The sequence below is a fragment of the Labrus bergylta genome, chromosome 17 (genome assembly GCF_963930695.1).
Source record: "Labrus bergylta chromosome 17, fLabBer1.1, whole genome shotgun sequence".
NCBI classification, from domain to species: Eukaryota; Metazoa; Chordata; class Actinopteri; order Labriformes; family Labridae; genus Labrus; species Labrus bergylta.
In genome coordinates, this window is record NC_089211.1 from 1,590,907 (window position 1) to 1,609,363 (window position 18,457).

The window sequence follows — 18,457 nt, forward strand, 5'->3', positions numbered from 1 at the left end:
TACGTTGAGTATTTTGATTGATGTGTGATGGCTCAGGGTAAGGTCTTCCCATTCGAAGGATAACATTGTCTTCTTCTTCATCTAAGAAGTCACTCAGCTGCGGCTTGCACTGCCCTTTGTATTTGTTTTCCCAATCTTCAACCCCCATGCCAGAATCTACAGGTATAATTCTGACCCTTCCTTTATGGTTTAATGATCTAATTTAGGTTAAGATAAACAGGAGTAAAAATAGGATGGGAAAGGAAACAGAGACAGAAAAAAAGAAGCAAACAAACAAGAAAAAATGAAGAAAAGTATTATGACAAATGATACATGTGCAAGGTTAACAAATGTATGTGTATGCAACTGCTAAACTACATTTGCTCCTATATGTGCCTCTGTGAATTTATATTTCTGTAAATCCCAACAACTGTCATTCCTATCTTCACTTCAAGTCTCTCTCAACCAGCAATATTCATTAGAAGTGCAAGCAACATTGCCACCATATGGTGTATAGAGAAACATATCATAATCACCAAAGAACTACATGTCAGACCGTCAACAACTCACTCCCATGATGTGTGACGGAGGGAATTTCTCTGGGATGAAGCTAAACCAAGAAAATAGCCTTGTCTATCAGGAATTTAACCAGCACAGCAATCCCTCAAGACAAACAGAAGTATGTACAAAGATCTTCCCAGAGCTGTAAACCCTTTTTTTTTTTTATGTGCTGCAAAATTACTAGGACCAACTCTTCAACAGCCCTTACAGGCACATTTCAAGCAGTCTTACCAGTAAACAGTATTCTTTAACAGTCCACTGGCAATTAAAAAAAGAAAGCTGACAAGAGCTGAATATACTTCAGTGCTTTGGCTGAGAGTAAAGGGTGTGGGATAGTAAACAGTATTTAAACAGCAGAAGACCTTTCCACCACGGCAGAAATTAAAGCTTGCTCAAGAAGTTGACCTTCTTGGTTATTGAAACTATTGGAACACAAAAAGGAAGCACGAAAATTGAGACTGCTTCTGCCAGTCTAAATCTCAAATGGATGTCACTGACAACACATTTCAGAGGGAGAGAGAAATTGAAAAACACAGAAAAAAGAGAGAAAAACACAAGTGACTTTTGAGTAAGCAAGTAAAACCCAAACTGGTGAGATATGGAAATAACATTGAAGGCTTTTTCCTTTGTTATTTACCTTCATTGAGCTTGTTAAGTTCAGTTTTTGCTGACTTTTGTTGAGGCATTGATTCAACTCTGGTCATTTTTGAGACTACAGTTATGTGCTATGTTTTATAAATTACACAATGCTGGGAAACAAACCCTTTTTTATGCATACATTCTGAAACTTTTGGTTAACGTTTTGTCAATGATCAGTCCACTGCTTTCAGAGTACACTTCTTGCGTTTGAGACAAAGTGAGTGTTCCATCTAGAGTTATTGGGTAGTGGGACTGAGCGAGTGAATAAGTGTATGGGTGACTGTGGATATGTTGTGTACCTGTTTCCTCTCTGGTCCCTGAAGTCCAGGTCTAAACTGTGGACAGAGTCTGTGCAGGAGTCTGGGTGGTGCTGCTGCCTAGGCCCCATGGGATACTGGTGCATGGACGAGTTGGGCTGAGCAGTTGTGTGGTAACGTGGGGGCAGACTGTTACTCGTCTCACTACGATAGTCGCTATCCCGGTCATCCACAGCACTGTCCTGGTCATCCAGAGCTGCAACAGGCAAATCGCTGAGTTAAATATATTCACCTCTCATGCTTTATGTAAGACAGCAAGCTTTACATATTTTTGCTCACTATTAACCCAAAGTGGAGGATGCAGCCTTGTTAGAGTTTTAAGTATATGGACCAAATTGCTAAGAGATGCCAGGGGATTCTCGCTTGAGTGGAGAAGAAGGCAGAAGGAAAACATTTACAATAATAAACTGAGCCTAATACATGCAATGTCTTCTAAATGACAGACATCATTGCACTTATACTTAGCCTATAAATACTTTAGCAGTGTCATTATTGCATTAATAGACAGCATACACAGATATGACTGCAATTTTTACCAAACCGAAAATAGTAGTATATAGTATAGTATAGTAGTATAGTATACATTTTTTAAGTACAGTTGTGGCCAGAATTAAATGCATGAGAGGAAATTAGAGAAGTTAATGTGAATAGAACTTTTATTTAACACTCTTTTGAAATTGAACCTACCAACCCCAGTTAATATATCTAGAAAATGTATCTCAAACAGTAACCATGACTTGGAGGGAACGGTTTGAGTCAGAAGGAGAAAGATAAATCTCAGTTGATGAATCTCAGAGGTTAGGTTAGTGCGATGCACACACATAAATATAGTTTGTCAAAACAGATACCTATCAGTTTATGGAGGCATATGCCATTTACAAACTTTAAGATCATATGGCAAACAATAGTTTAGCAAGCCTTTAACATTCAAATATGAATAAAATAAATGAAATGACGTAAAGGATGTCGATAACTCATCCAGAATACTGCACTTAGATTTGTACAAAACATTTTTTGTATTAACTATACATGGGTTATGAAAATATTGCCATCAGCACAGAGCAACGCAAATAGGGAAACATCAAGAGCAGGAAGAAGGTAGAAATATCAAATGGGCTTAAGGAAAACACCAAGGGAAATCAAGTGTTAGAGTGACATAATGATGCATGGTAACCTTGAAGGTTAAATGTTATCTGAGAATATGGGGCATAAGTACATGCAAGGGGAGCAGAGGATTGGTCAGAGGGAGAATTTGATCAAAGTGGGTTTTACATACTCAGTGGGTCAGCCCATCCGAAATAGTTGCCTGGTAAAAGTGCAGATGTTACAAGTGAGAGGTAGAGTCAGAGGATGTAGGGGTTGTGAAAACAAAAAAAAAGTGCCTCTATGTTAATATAGTAGGTGGATGTGTGGTGATTGATGTTTTTAGAGTGGAAAAAGAAACTTACAAACTGTCACAACAGTAAGGAGAATTAAATTGAGCTCATACTGTCAATATATGAACCGTCTGGGTTTAAAATGTATAATCTTCATTTTCAACTCTGATAAAGAGGATTAGACTGTTACTACAGTAGGCAATACAAACGGGTGAAGGAAGTGAGAGGAAAAAATAATAATAGTAAAGCTTTAAAGCTACAATGGTGGAGAATTGCCTCCATCTAGAGGAAGAGAGATATATGGGCAAGCACAACTCACAGCACTGGGAGGTTGCAAACGGTAGTGGGCGACTCTGAACTTCATCCTGCAGAGGGTACTACAATGAAAAGAGGGAGAGAATAAAAATCAGGCATCAAGAATGATTTACATGTTATCACAATACTATTGGTCCAACAGGAATTTACTTGTACCAAAATTAATACAAATAAATACATGCATCTGTAATTTAAACAGGAAGCAGAAAACAGACATGTTTTTTTGAAACAAAGACAGTAAAAATCATCGCCTATATAAGCTTTCTAAACCGTTAAACGAGACAGAAACCAGCATGGCATGCAGTATGTTTATTATGACATCATGCAGTACAAGCTGTAAAATCTCACTACTTTACCTGATCGTGGATGTCCATGGTATTGATGCGATCCAGCTTGCCAGTCCAGTACTGCGCCTCATCATCTGGGATGTCTGTTACCCACAAACATACATGTGAACCTGTGTTAGAAGTAGGGCTGAATCCTAACAATGATTATTTTGATCCATATTAAGATCACAATTCTGAAACCAAGATTACTCATTGATTTTACAACATCTGCATCAAATGCACTTATTGAACTTAACAACTTAATATTCTGAACACTTTGAAGATCAGAGTAATCAATATACAAGTATATCATCTTGATAAATAAATCAAAACAAAATAACTGTGTTTTTTTTGTGATATTGGTGATGTACTCTTGTGGCCAAAAATATAACAACAAACATTTTGAAACATTTACCACACATGACAAAACCTGTGATCAAAACAAGCGCAATATTGCATCACAATAATTGTTTCATCTCGTTAATCTTGTTTTCTTGATTGTGGGAAGCCAGAATTGTGACTGAAATTGAAACTCGATGAATTTCCCAGCCCTAGTTAGCCCTTCATCCTCTGTATTCAAACATCTCGTATCAAAATGGCATCATTACACTTTAATGCCTGTGTCACTTCTCATGAGCCTCTTAGGAAAATAAAAAGTTAGCAAAGGCCACAAACTTGTTTAGTGACCAGACATATCCTTATTTTCTTTTTTTTTATTACAGAGTCAAGGATATAAAGACAAAAGATGCTATGGTTGTGACTTAAAATAAACAATCCCAACAATCCCTGGTGGCGCAGTGGTTAGCACGCGAGCCCCATGTATGGAGGCTGTAGTCCTCCAAGCGGGAAGCCCAGGTTCAAATCTGACCTGTGGCTCTTTTACTGCATGTCATTCCCCTCTCTCTCTCTAATTTCTGACTCTAGCCACTGTCCTATCTCTCCAAAAGAAGCCCAAAAATAAATCTTATAAAAAATAAACGAGTTTCCTGTGCAAACAGCCAGATAATGTGGAGACTTGTACAACATACAGCGTTCTCAAAACAAAACCTAAAAAAGCTGTTATGAGGTATTCTCACCCATGCCCACTGCTATGATTTTTACCGCTCTGTCGACAGATGCACATTAAAGGCCACACACACAAAGGCCAGGGCTTCAAAGACAAACCGACTGAGCTGTAATGAATGGCTCTGGTGGCACAGATAGTCCTGATGGCCTCCTGCAATCTTGAAAGGTTTCCTCTTTAAACAGGAAAAGAGGATCTCTCCCACTCACTGGACAGACAGCCTACTTCAACTCTGATTGCCTTTAACCACAAGGCGTGAGCCCTGTAAGCAGTGCTGGAGAAAGAAACACTGATTACAGTGTACTTGAGAGGAAGAGGGGACATTTCCACCTAGAATGGATCACCTGGAATCATGAAATCTGGAACCATTGATATGGTCTCTTATTCAATAGAATTGACGTAACAGTTAATAAAGACAATACTGTAAAGCTCTTTTTTTTATCCACACAGTAATGATATATCAGCAATAAACCGGATCAATACATCTATTGTGATGCTCTTTGCTTTCATCAAAGACTTGTCTAAATGCAGGCAGCTGTTTTCAGTCAAATACCTCTGATAAATCCACTGTACACTGTCCACCCAGGCAGCAGAGATACAAAGTAAGCAAATGCTGGTAAATAAAGTTGTTGCAAAGGGGGAAAAAAAGGAGAAGGATGGACAGAAACATAACACCATGTATGCATGTACTGTATGTAATGTGTCTAAGGATGCTTCTATTCAAGTCATAAAGTAGTGAGCAGCTGATGAACCTTAACATATCACATTCATACTATGGTTCTTTAATTCTGTTATTATCAGTGTCCTGTTATATTCCATGTTGACTCAGCATTTTATTTTGTATTAAATGGAGGCTGCGAAGAGCATCAGTCAGGGATCACTATTGTTTCTCCAAGGCTGCTATATTCAGTACATCTTACCTTACCGTTTAGCAATATTAGCAAAACCAATCGCCCTTCGGGGACAAATAAACTTGAAGGTGAAGTGGGGCAACATTGTGGCATGGACAAAATTATATTTACTGAGCCTAAAAAAAAGGATCTGCCAGTGATGACTCCATGCCAATGAAAGGCTTTATATGTGATTTTTTGATCCAGCAGATGTCGCCCTTGAGCACCAGCATAAAACAACTCGCGGTGCATTGTTGTGTTAGCATGCTAATGCTAGCGATCTTTATTATACTCGTATCTTCACACTGCATGTAAATTTACCTGAAATGAGCGTGATCTAGAAACACAGTTAAGCAGTGAGTACAGTATGTTATTCTTCTTTTCTCTAGTCCCTCAATTAAACGTCCCAGCGATGTAAACAAAGTGAAGATAGGACTCTGAAAACTCTGAAAACATCACAGACAGTGGGACTCGGGTGTTACACCCATTGTCGACAGTCATGACTCACAGAGTTATTTTCAGAGGATATACTTGATTTATATTACATTTAAGTGTAAAAAAATCACATATAAAGCCTTTAAGCAGGACAGAAACTCTTCCTCCCCACTGGAATGAGATACAGACTGGACAGCAAGACATGAATCTTCTATTCCCTTTTTTGTAGCTATAAACTGTTGAATATAGGTTTTCTTCTTCACATGATGCAGGTTGATGAGTTATATCAGGTATGATTAAATCCCATACAAAGGAAATAAAAGTGAGCCCATTCTCTTCTCATGTAAAATACTCTTATTTTCTATTTGAGTGGAGTTGTCAGATCAATGCATAAGACTAAGTGCTGCAGGGTAAATAGTTTGTCAGAAAGTGCCTGGTGACATTTCAGCTGAATCCATTGGTGGCCTTTGTGTGAGTCAGTAGATCAAGGTTTGCCCTGAGGTAACCAGAATTATTAATGTGGTCTGTGTGTTGCTAATGCACCCAGTGTAGCCCGAGCAGGTACATGATGTGACAGCATTGAGAGAGATCTTACATAAGCATGTGAACTTTTAGAAAAGGCAGATTACTCATTGGTATACTGAAGGTTAAGCATGTAAAAAACAGAGTGATTGACAGCTCTGATATCTCACCAAAAGGTAGCTCAAAGCGAGTATCCAGCAGGACCCGATGAGGTGTTGGGTTTTTTGTGCCATATATCTCATCGGCCTTCATCAGGACCTCTGAATCCAGGAAGATCCAGTCTCCTGATCCCTCCTGCAATGACATACATTTATTGATATTAACCTTTCTTTATGTGATCTTCTTGTGTCTATACTTAACACTTTGTGCCATTATTATAATTTCCTGAGGCAGGTTCACTTGTTTTTTTTTTTAATTAATGTACCAGTAAACCTTGTTGTTTTGATCAGTATTATTTCGAGCAATCAACACTAAAGGACCGCTGTATCTAAATATCTCTTATTAAGAAAGATGTTGCTGAATAAATAAATAAAATTACAAAATGTATTTGTGTAAGTAAGCAAATGCTGGTAAATAAGTATAATACATAAAAAATGAAGAGCTGAATTTTTTATCCGCAAATGAAAAATCTATATTCATGTCAGCATGCAAACGCCATAAAAGGACCCCGTTTCCAAATTATTTTTATTTCAAAGTATTTCTTTAAATGACATCTACATGTTTCCAGACTATATAAATGTATGTATCTGTGCATATTCCAACCTCCTCTGATTGCTGGACACTCTTAAGAGGGATCCATGCTGTCCCCACCATGGTGTCCCAGATGAGGCCTTTGTTCCACACCTCCACAATGAGCCCGAGGTCAAGCCGGTTGATCTCACTGAGAAGAAAAAAGGTGGTATTAACATGTTAACGTGTCACGTTTTGGTGGTGGGGGGGATCATAAAAGTGTGGGAAATGTCAGTTGGATTCAAAGAGACATAAACTATCTGTGTGGTGCCCGACTGAAACACGCCCAATGCCATTTAATTCAACCTCAATGAACCAGAAAGTGTCTACACAATTACTGCCAGGCTCTACCACTCGCTGATAACAAAGGCCACTGCCTCTTTCTGTTGTGTGTTAGGGTGTTATAGGCCTTGTTTTGTCATTCAGCATGCGATTCAAAGAGCTCAAAAACAGCTTGCTGACAGCAACAAAATGGCATATAAAATTTGAAAGGGGCCCCGTGACAAGGGCTGGGGGGATTTGCATATTGTCCTCTGCAGCAAGTTATAACTATGGACAGGCTAAACAAAAGGAGGATGAGAGAAAAGATAATCAAAGAGAACAGCTAATTGAGAGAGGGTTGAGTATCCACAGTGTCCAGGTGCCGAGATGTAAGCTCTCTGAATTATTCACTCATTCAAAATGGCACTGAATACATGAATCAAGGCAAGGCATTGAAATCTAACTGGTGCTCATTTTTTTCTCAGACATCTGTTGTTTGAAATGATATTTAAATTATGTTTTCCAATCGTGTCTATTTTCATGTAACCATTCTGGACCATAATGTGCTTTTTTGGATCAAAACACAGAAAGAGTGAATATAAATCCATCTACGTTCTTCATCTGTTACTTACAGATGCTCACCTGTTAGTTATTCCAACATGATGTGCCAAACTCATGAAGCACTTGAAATGGCTAGCAGAGTGCTATTTCAGTCACAAGGATGTTTTATTCAAAAAAGCAAGCTTGGGAGGGATTCATCATGGATATGAACTGGCTTTTACAACAGCAGATAGCACTGAATATAAGAACACTCACACACATGACAGTGATGACCAACAGCTGGGGAGGGGCTTACAAAGTCTAGAAAGCCTCTCATTGGACGCAATCTATATATAATATAACAAAAAGCAGTTGGCTCAAATATTTGGGCTGTCATAAATATACCCACTTTCATGGATCATCAAATCCTTATGGGTATACTTTTAAAGTCGTGAAAGCTGGAATCCCACACAAATAGAGAAAAATCCCATCCCTGCTCTAGACTTTACATCACTTGTCTCTGTTTTTAGTCACAATCATGCATATCTTATTAGAAACATTCAGCATGCTTTCTGACCTGCGATTGCATGAAATCATGTCTGATAAGTTTAAATTAAGGTAGATTTGTTTAATATAATATACAGTATTAACAGAGAATGGAAAAAGAAGAAACATTGTATGTCCTGATAAATCAAAAAACACTCGAGCTCAACTTTCAACTGACAATATCTTGCTTTCTTAATTTTCTAAATGGTAAATGGATTTGGACTTGTATATGTTCTAGTCTTCTCTGCTTCTTCACTATCAACCTTAATGATATTAGAGTGGTTTTGATCTTCTTGGCAAGAAAGCGGATACATGTACAACTTTTTAAAGTATTTTAAAATAACAAGCAGATTAATCTACAAGCAACCTGCTAAGGTTCACCATTTGGACATTCTCTTTTGAGACCAACTCATCCTCTTCTAATGTATTTTGTAGTAACAGGTGGTATTGGCAACACAGATGAATAACTATGTCGAATTTGACCGGGTCAACGCATCATTAACGGACAGAAAGAGAATGAAGGTCTGGAAAAACAAACAGTGTTGCAATGAGGGAGTTCACAAAAGACAAACAATGACACACATGAAACAACACAATCACTCAGCCGTCACCATAGATACCTGTCCAGGGAAAGTAAAATGAGCGATTAAACCAATGAATTAAAAGGAGGAAATGAACAGCAGCTACTTATTACTGTAAGGTAGTTTAACCTGGAAAAGGTTGCTCAGCGTGTTTTGAAAATTAGAACAGATCTAGGTAGAGGGTTTTAAAAACACATTAAATGATGCCTAAATTATTAAAATGAGTTACAAACTAAATGTGAAATGTAGCATTAAATATCTTATTAAGGTGTGTGGCCTTCATGTGCAGCATGGCAACACTTCTAGAACCCTCTGAACTCTATTGGAGGGTTGGTGGTGGTGGAGAGGACTGTGTAACACATTAAATGTAAGTATCCCATAGGTGTTGAGATTGAGATGTGGTGTTTGTGTAGGCCAGAGAAGTTGATATCATTTTTAAACTAATTTACCATCATCTCACCATTCAGTGATGTGTCACTGTGCTTTACACAAGGACAACAAACTACAAAACTAAAGCCTGGCCTACACCAAAACATTTGAAAATGAGAGACCCCACAAATAACCCATAATAATCATAGATCGCTTCCTAATAGGCTACCGTTCTGTTCAAGTGAAAGTCCAAGTCCAAAGAGTGCATGCTTCACTGTTCTCAGAGTTCACCCCACACAACAGGAGATTGGTGATATTCATCATAGTAAATCGGGGGGCGGCCCTGATGTCCTTCAGAGGACACACCTCGCACTACAGGATGTTCTGGCAGGATAATCTTTATAACCATCAAAAAACTCATGACTTTGCTTAAGATTGTCCCACGCTTAGCTGACAGTAACAAGGAACTTTGAATTAAATGGAACGCAACATGACTGCATGACTGTCAGTGAAGTCAGATAAACAACTTTAGAACCAGCGATATGAACAGCCTGCTACTGCTGCCATCATCTGTGACTGACACTTCAGCTAACATCTCTGTCAACAGCCAGCAGAGACATTCTGAATATGAGCTTACATTCTGTGTGCATTAACATTTTTATGACTCAAGACTACCCTGGACACATCTCATAAAGTTACCCTGATGAACACAAGTTATTGTCATTATTACTGTTGGGTTTACAGTTTGCATGTTGGGCTAAAATGTGAATCATAATGTATGGTGTACCCTGCCTGACGGTGCTTTATCTAATGCAAACTTTACATTTATTGTGATTGGTGGTAACATAATTAGGTCCATAAAAGTTGAAGCATGATACATCAATGTTTGTGTTTAATAACTTACAACATAAAATCCTGCTCCCAGCATGGCTGGTCCCCCCGCACAGTGATCGTGGTGCTTTTGACATTTTGCACCTTCAGCGTCACATAGCTGTTGAACTTGTCTGAAACAAAGGAATAGGAAGAAATAGTGTTCATTAAAGTGAGTAAGTAACATAAGGAGGATAAAAAGTACAGTATCTCTACATAAACATTAGATATTTGCACTACTGGGTAAAAGACACAGGTTTGAGCTTGTTTGAGTAGTTTTTCAATGGAATACAATTCTTAAAACAAACACATCACTAATTCTTGTTCAACTTTGTGAGAATGAAAAGGACATGAGAAGCTGAGAGACTGAAAGCAGATAATTCTCCTCCCCCAACTATGCCAAGCCAAGCCAGGACAGGCCATCAAACTGACCCTGATAATCTCCACAGAGAGGAGGCAGAAACAACTACAGCACTACAGGATCCAACTGACTGTTTGCCTGGTCTGCACTGTGAATTACAGATTCTCCTGAAATGATTCATAGTAAATACTCTCTATACTTAAAGTATGTAACAGAAAAGCAGGTTTGTTGATGATGTTATGAACTGGAAGTCACTTGTGACCTGCTTCTTTTTTTTTTTACACAAAGGTCTGCATCAGACCTGATACCATCAAGGCTGAAAAGGCAAATCAGTGAGGTCACACAGGTGAAGGCAACCTTTGAAAAGAGTATTCTACAAGCAAAGTCTTAATATAACAGAACATAATTTGTAGTCAATGATCTTTCTGAACTCCGTTTGTTAAAACTGGCAGTTGAGACTTGATTTCAAGTGAATATCTGTTAGTCTGTCAGTCTGTCGGTGTGTGTAGACAACTTTCACACCCAGTGATCCCCGTCAGCCGTCTCTCAGCCGGTAATGTCGGACATTGAAGCCACAACAACCGTCTGCACCAGCTGTCAGTGCTGGGTGGGGCAAGGGGTGAGTGGGGTTGCAGGGGATTAGACAGCCCGTGACACAACCACCACTTTTCATTTCCAGCAGTAGGTTGAGGGAGTGTTGACACGTGCTGGCTGATGTGCTCAGATTCGCTCTGGTAGTTACTAGAACTGCGTCACTGGTGGTCCTTCCTGCAGGTCCCATTTGTCTAGCAGCTAGATCTGATCACCCGCATGGAAACACGAGTAGCTTGAAGAGCTGGAGGAACATCTTCTGCTGGTTGGCAATGTGATTTTTTTATTGATTTAGTGAATGGGCAATAAGGAACCACATTAAATGTAACTTCTGCACCCTTGGTATTATATAGGCATCATTTTAAAAATGGTGATATCTTAACAGAAAACCCTCACATTAAAATGTGATACATTTAGCATGCACTACCACACTCAATATTGTCCTAAAACATGTCAACCAATATGTCACCCTCAATGAAACTAGGCTGTATTATTAGATATATCTTATAACCAGGAGTAGAGCGGAATAAATACCAGCCTTACAAAATACAAAATGATTTCAGTTTCTGAAAGATCTTCACTTGTCACCTACAGCATGTGTGACCTGCACAGCATACCAACCCATGAGCTTCCAAAAGAAATCATTAAATAAAATCACAAGTCCTCAAACTTCTGTTTTGGCCTTAAAATAATGAGCCGATTAGCAAAGGAGTGTAGTACTTATCGTTTTGGTTTGAAACATTTCAAACAACCATCATTAAGAGCTTTTTATCCAACAGGTATAGTCAAATATAGAGCCCGACCAATAGGGGATTTTGGGGGCCGATACGGATATCGATATTAGGAAGAGAAAAAAATCTGATACTGCTAACATCCCCCCCCCACCACACATTCACACAGTACAGTCTAAACACAGTTGTTCACACACAGTGACACACAGTGCAGTGGAACACACACACACAAACACAGAATCCCCCTTTTGCTCTTTGGGAAATAAAAGCAAGGCATCAGCTGCTCGTTTATGGACCAATCACCTGACCACCCTAAACAAAGATTTTCCTGGTTACCCCAGCAACATATTAAAACATTTACTCTGCCAGAGGCTTTGACACAGCAGCCAGATAAGTAAATGTAACTCTAGACACAATGGGACAATAAACCATTTACACAGGTGGATTCTTAAAACATTTCACTGACACACTGCCTACATAGATTCAATTAGGTCTTAACGCAAAGAGGTGTATTGAAAGCACCAGAGGACATCCTAATGAGACAAAGACTAAATGCATTGTCTATCCTGCAAGGAGCACGAGTGACAGGACACAGAGCTAATTAGTGAAACGAGGGGACAGTAGCAACAAAACACAGGCATTACTAGAAAGGGGCCTGGGGGATACTCAAGCCTTTCCCTAATTAGATAGCCCATGACTTGTACCACATTTGGGCCTACTCCCATGAATAGAAGAGCTGAGATAAGGGAAGAGGATGTATGGATTAGATAAGAGCCACTTAGTGGCTATGGGCCCTTTACAGCAGGTGCCATCCACTGATACAATCTGCACTGTTGAGAAGGAAGCAGCAGTCACAGCTAGGAAAAACAGAAATATAAAATTAACACAAACAAAGAAACACAAGATTTGGAAAGTAATCCAGTTCAATTTAAAGGGATTTAGGATGTAGGTTTGGTAGTAGATTTTTAAACACAAAAGTTCACAGGTGGAGAATCAACCAGAACAAAATCTCTGTTGTTAGAGATGAGCTTGGCAAATGAATATCAGGGTCAATATAAAAGAGATATCACAAAGCGGTGAGAAGTCTTTTTTGTAGTAGTAACTAGGGCTGTCACTCTTGATTATAAATTGGGACAATCGATGAAACTTTGGGGGAAATATTCACATATACACCCTTTCATATTGTCAGCAGGCTTTAGACGCATAAACATTTTGGAATTTTTTCCAACCATGAAAACAGGAAACTCTAAAATGACATTATTATTATTATTATTATTATTATTATTATTATTATTAATAATATGAAAACTCCAGGTTTGCAGAGTTGTGGTGTCATCCTCTTCTTTTGTATTTTATTTGCATTGATATTATGACAATGAAATGGATGTATGAATTACTACCAAATGAATTTATTGGATGATATACACCTGTAAAGGCTGTCAAAATAAATAAAAAGCTGCTAAAAAAAGTGATTTCATATGTAGTACTGTAGTTATGGCATTATTTTTCAGAGTAATTGCATAATTATGCAATAAAAACAGAAAAAGGTAGCTCTGCTAATATCCTTGTTGGCTAATGCACACGCATGAGATAAAATCACATACCAACCTTTACCTGGACCTTCCTCTATCTTAGGAAAACTGTCCCACACAACTTAAAATCCATCAAAACACGCATGTCTTTGTGGATGCCTCTTTTTAGCTCTCTTCATTACGCACACACACACACTGTGCAAACACACACAGTGACATAAAGCAAACACAAAAGGTGACATAGTGAAAGCACAACAGTCTGCTGGTGGTTGTAAAGAGAATGGATCAGTTGAGGTGAACTGTGAGAGAGCGCAGGCTTCTTGTCCTGTCAATGTTTTCTGACAGGACTTGCCACCCACTCACCCCTGAGCCCTCAAGTCAAGTGTCTTCATCCATTATTGATTGATGATGAGTTTTTCAATAAATTAGTCAGGAAATGCACACAGTTGGGAGGCTGACATTTCAAATTCAGACCATGCATCAATATTGCATGCAACAGAAGACAGAAGTATTTGAGGGCTTTTCTGCCATTTCTGGGAGAGTACAGAACACTCTGCCATGAACATAAAGGGATTTCATGAAGCCTGTTTTCTTCTTGCAATCAGTGAAAAGTAAAACAGCTAGCCAGGGTCTGATCCAGAATGACCTGCAGTTACACAAGAAATGTTAGCCAAAAACAACTTAACACCAAGATAGGTGGTTTCTATGCAGGACGTAAAAGTGTCAATCTAAAGGTGTGGTGACAGCACAGTGCAAACACACATCCCAGACCAGCCTTATGTCAACTCTGAGGGCTCTTCTAATAAATCACACACCCCTATGACGAGAGCTTATCATTACATTAACACACTTATTTCCTTATACCTGAATCAACAACTGTTTCTTTCAAAAATCCCCACAAGAAGAGCAAGAAGGGTGAGGAAATGGCCAAACAAATACGCAAATCCAGCAATCTGATCTTGACAATCATTACCTTTGACTTTATCAGGTTGAGAAAATACTTTTTAGAGTGCAAATGTTAAGATTCTGTCAGACATTCCTTTCCATTTGTTCTGCACAGAGGAATTGTATCTATAGTTTAAGTTTCCTCTGGTGTGTTGCAATTGGTTTGTCTTTGAAAGAGGGGATTTTCTTTCTTTGCTGACATTTCCTTTAAGGATTCAAATTAGCAAGTAGCTACTTTAAGGACTGAAATGCTAGTCGTAAAGCATAAGCATAGTCAGAATTAGGGATAAATACTGTATAGTTTAATTTAAAATGAACACAAGAAACTTGTCCCCATAGAAAACACATGAAATTATCATATTGATGCAATGTATTTGTTTCTGTATACATTATCAGAGGTCTGTAAGGAAGCATAGGTTGACAAAATCAATACAATAATAACCAAAGCTTAAGTCAATAAAAATGTCTTTAAAAAAATAGTTTAAGCATGTTGATATGAGAAAACTTTATGTCAACTCTAACCTAGCTTTTTCCCCTAAACACCTCCCTCTCATGACCACCTTATGCATAAATGTACGCACATTTCAATAACAACAATCAACAACTTAACATTTGATTTTCTAAATCTCATTCAGTGCATAACAATTCCTTCCCTACCCCTGTAGTGTATGTTTACATTTTGCCTGAGGGAGACGACAAGCTTAACTGAATTATCCTTGGTGTTTGCTCTGGGGCAGGTGTCACATGTGCTGTGGCCTGGGAGAAGGGAGGGGGGCACATACAGACACAGATGACCAGCATCTAAAAAAAAACAATCTAAAACCAATATCTCAGCAAAACAGACTCCTTGTGACACAATGCAGACACATTGAAAAAATAGTGGATAACAGCTAAATAAATGTAAAGACTTAAGCAGTTATCTTCAGTGTACACAGTGTCATTCAGGGACCGACAGAGTAAAAGTCCAAAGCCGTGCTAACTTTCTCTCCATGCTGCCTGCTCCTGTTAGAAATGTCACATGGCTTAAAAAAAAGGCGTGAGGCTAAACACGAGAGGGATTTGCATAGGTGGAGAGCGAGGGGATTTGGACTAAGCAGCCAATGATCTAAGCTCACCTGTGTAGGGCCTGGGGTAGAAGGACACAGGATTACATAATGCAAAGTCAACCCACATTTTCAGTGACTTGCCAAAATTCCACTGATTAACCTACATTAGAAGATGAGTGCATGTTGAATATTTCCAAACAAACGACTCCATTAACTATTCTGCTTATCCTAGAGGGCTGTTGGGGACTGGGACCAATACCAGCTGGCACTGAACAAGATGTGAGGTGTGCCCAGGACAGGTCGTCAACATTTGAGATTTGCCAATTGACGTAAACCTGCTTGGACAACGAGAGGAGTTGGAGAGCATGCAAACAGGAAGGCTCAAGTCAGACAACTGGTAACAGTCTGCACTAGTTAGAGTGCAGGCCTGTGAAGAGGTCTAGCTCTATACTTGGCAATGTCATGCATATATCTGTAGATCACTGAGTGAGAGTTGTAGACAATATTACTGACCTTATAACATTAACGATACAGGGCACATAGGATAAACTCTGAACTACTATTCAAATGTGTGATTCACATCTTTCTGTTCTCCAGATCCAGGAGTGTGACAGTATTAGTGTTAAAGATGTGAAACATTCGATGATGAGACAGTGTGTGAACCAAATTTAAAAAAGAAAAACTGTGAAATAAAAAGCAAAAGTGGTACTCACCTGGAGGTCCTTGGAGCTTGGCTTTTTTCACTGCAAAGCAAAGTGGAAAATAATAATTAGAATCATTGAATTTGAGTTAGCTCATTTGGAATCAGCTGAAAATGAATGAAATGTCAGAGTTCAGCAGGACTATAAAAGTGGATGCACAACTGAAATGTTGAGTGCAAAAAGCATAAGTACAAACATATTAGGGCATGAGAATGAAAAGGAAAGGTAATGTTATTGAAGCTTAAATAATTCATTTGTATGCAGACAAAAGAGCCACGAGTTGGGGACTCGTGACAGCTGAATCACACAAACACACATCCACAGGCTCACAATGCTGTCGTCTACAAGAGCAGCAACACGTCATGTGAGGCTTGATTGAAAAAGATGAGCTCTTTTGTTTTTGCCGGGCAGCTCTTGCACAAAATGTTATTGCACACAAAAAAAAAAACCTGAATGTTTTTGTTGAATATGTCAGAGTGCATGTTTGGTGGTGTTATCATGAAAAAAAAAAAGTCATTTTGTGTCACAAGGTGCCTCATTTCTAAATCCTCCATTACTCATTCTTACCTATTCACTCATATTAATCATGACTGAAGACCTGATCGTTATCTAATCTCTTCATACTCAATCTGTTCTTATATAAAACCAATGGAGAAAAAAAAAGACCTCTGGAGCAATAATCCTTCCCTCTGCTTGAGCTTAGAAGGAATATATATGTATATAGTTTTTTGACAATTTGTTTTCTGACATCATTATATTTGTCAGGTTTCTTTATTTGTTGATGTATTTCAATATTACATCATCGTCAAAATGGCTTTGAGAAGATCATATTCTCATAAAGTCACATACACATCAGCTATGTGGACAGCTTGGAATGTTTGAAATGTCGCTGTAAGGAAATTGAAGAAGCTTTGCACAGACTAAAAGCTTTTAAAATATGCAGATGAAAAATGAAGTGCTCAAGGCTGACCTCCAAATTTGATCAGTTAATAAAATACCTATTCTTCTATTGCAAAACATCTACTGTGTATAAATACAATTATTAGAATAGGAGTGGACAACTGTATTATAAATCACAACATTCCCTCCCAACCCTCCCCAAAAAAGAAGGTTGACAAGTGTAGATCATCGTTAAGGATAAAAAGAAAAAAAAATAGCACGCAGTTCCTAAACCAAAAAAAAAAAATTCCTGGGAGAAAAATGCTTGCTAATGCATTTCAGTGTATATTTAGACCCACCATCTTTAGCCCCGTGATGCATATATACAATAACCTTTATGGGATTGTGAGGCGCTTTGGAGGGGATTAATTGTGATTGCTGTGGCAGGGTTATGTGTTCAAGCATGTAACCTACTAAACCTCTGGAGCTAAAGCTGGCAGATGGGCAGGACGGGATGATAGAGGCACAGACCATGCTTCCATATTTTTCATGCAAAATCCTGTTTTCTCTGTGCACATTGATCGTGAAAGAACAACGTATTTACTTGTTTCCCTTTTGGTCAGAAACATCACACCTGTTTCTGTAACTCAACCACAATACACAACAGTGATTCCTCCACACCACAAGCTGAGCCATAAAGAGTCACTAACATTTGGGAATGAGACTAAGAAAGTTGTTTTTCAGAGTTTAAAAAATTAAGATAACAATAGGAAAAGGGAACTTTGTTATCACAAAGGCTGAAAAAAAAAAAAGTCTTCCTGAGTATTTCCTGTCTTGCACATACCTCGCTTTCAAACGGAAAGGGAGCAGTGGAAATGTGGAGAAAAACATTTTCTGGCTTTCCACTATTACTTTGCAACAGTTTGTCACTGGAGCAAATGAGCTGGCACAGAAGCCTTCTGTGCTCATTTGCATGATGTTATTTAGGGCTGTAGCACACAGAGCAGAGGGCAATAAACCTGGGGGGGGGGGGGGGGCATAATGAAGGAAACTGATGCTTATCATTTTCTGTCCTGGATCCTTTAGATGCCATTTAGCTCCCTATTTGGGTGGGTGCTGTATAATTACACCATCAAACTGTTTTGTCATCATTTCTTTCTTTCTCCTTCTTCCTTGCTTCGAGACTTCCTTGCATGCATGCTTTCATCTAAAATTATTCTAGGACACATTGATTTTTATATATTTAAAAAAATGTTGGCAAAGAAAGGAAACATGAATAACAAAAACAAATTGTAATTAAAAGTAACAAATAATTCTAAAAAGTACAGACGTTAAGGTAAAAAAAAGTATCA

At 38.5% G+C, this 18,457-nt stretch overlaps 1 protein-coding gene across 2 annotated transcripts in view; it reads right to left on the reverse strand.

The window, feature by feature from the left end:
• LOC109981673 (protein unc-13 homolog B) overlaps positions 1-18,457 on the reverse strand; it is a 66,797-nt gene that overhangs the window by 41,860 nt on the left and 6,480 nt on the right. For both annotated transcript variants that reach the window (XM_065965733.1, XM_065965732.1), the window contains exons 2-8: positions 16,239-16,268; positions 10,354-10,453; positions 7,186-7,303; positions 6,594-6,717; positions 3,544-3,617; positions 3,192-3,249; positions 1,479-1,692 (exon numbers count right to left, since the gene is read on the reverse strand). In XM_065965733.1, the coding sequence (XP_065821805.1) occupies positions 1,479-1,692; positions 3,192-3,249; positions 3,544-3,617; positions 6,594-6,717; positions 7,186-7,303; positions 10,354-10,453; positions 16,239-16,268 (718 nt within the window). The remainder of the gene's footprint in view (positions 1-1,478; positions 1,693-3,191; positions 3,250-3,543; positions 3,618-6,593; positions 6,718-7,185; positions 7,304-10,353; positions 10,454-16,238; positions 16,269-18,457) is intronic.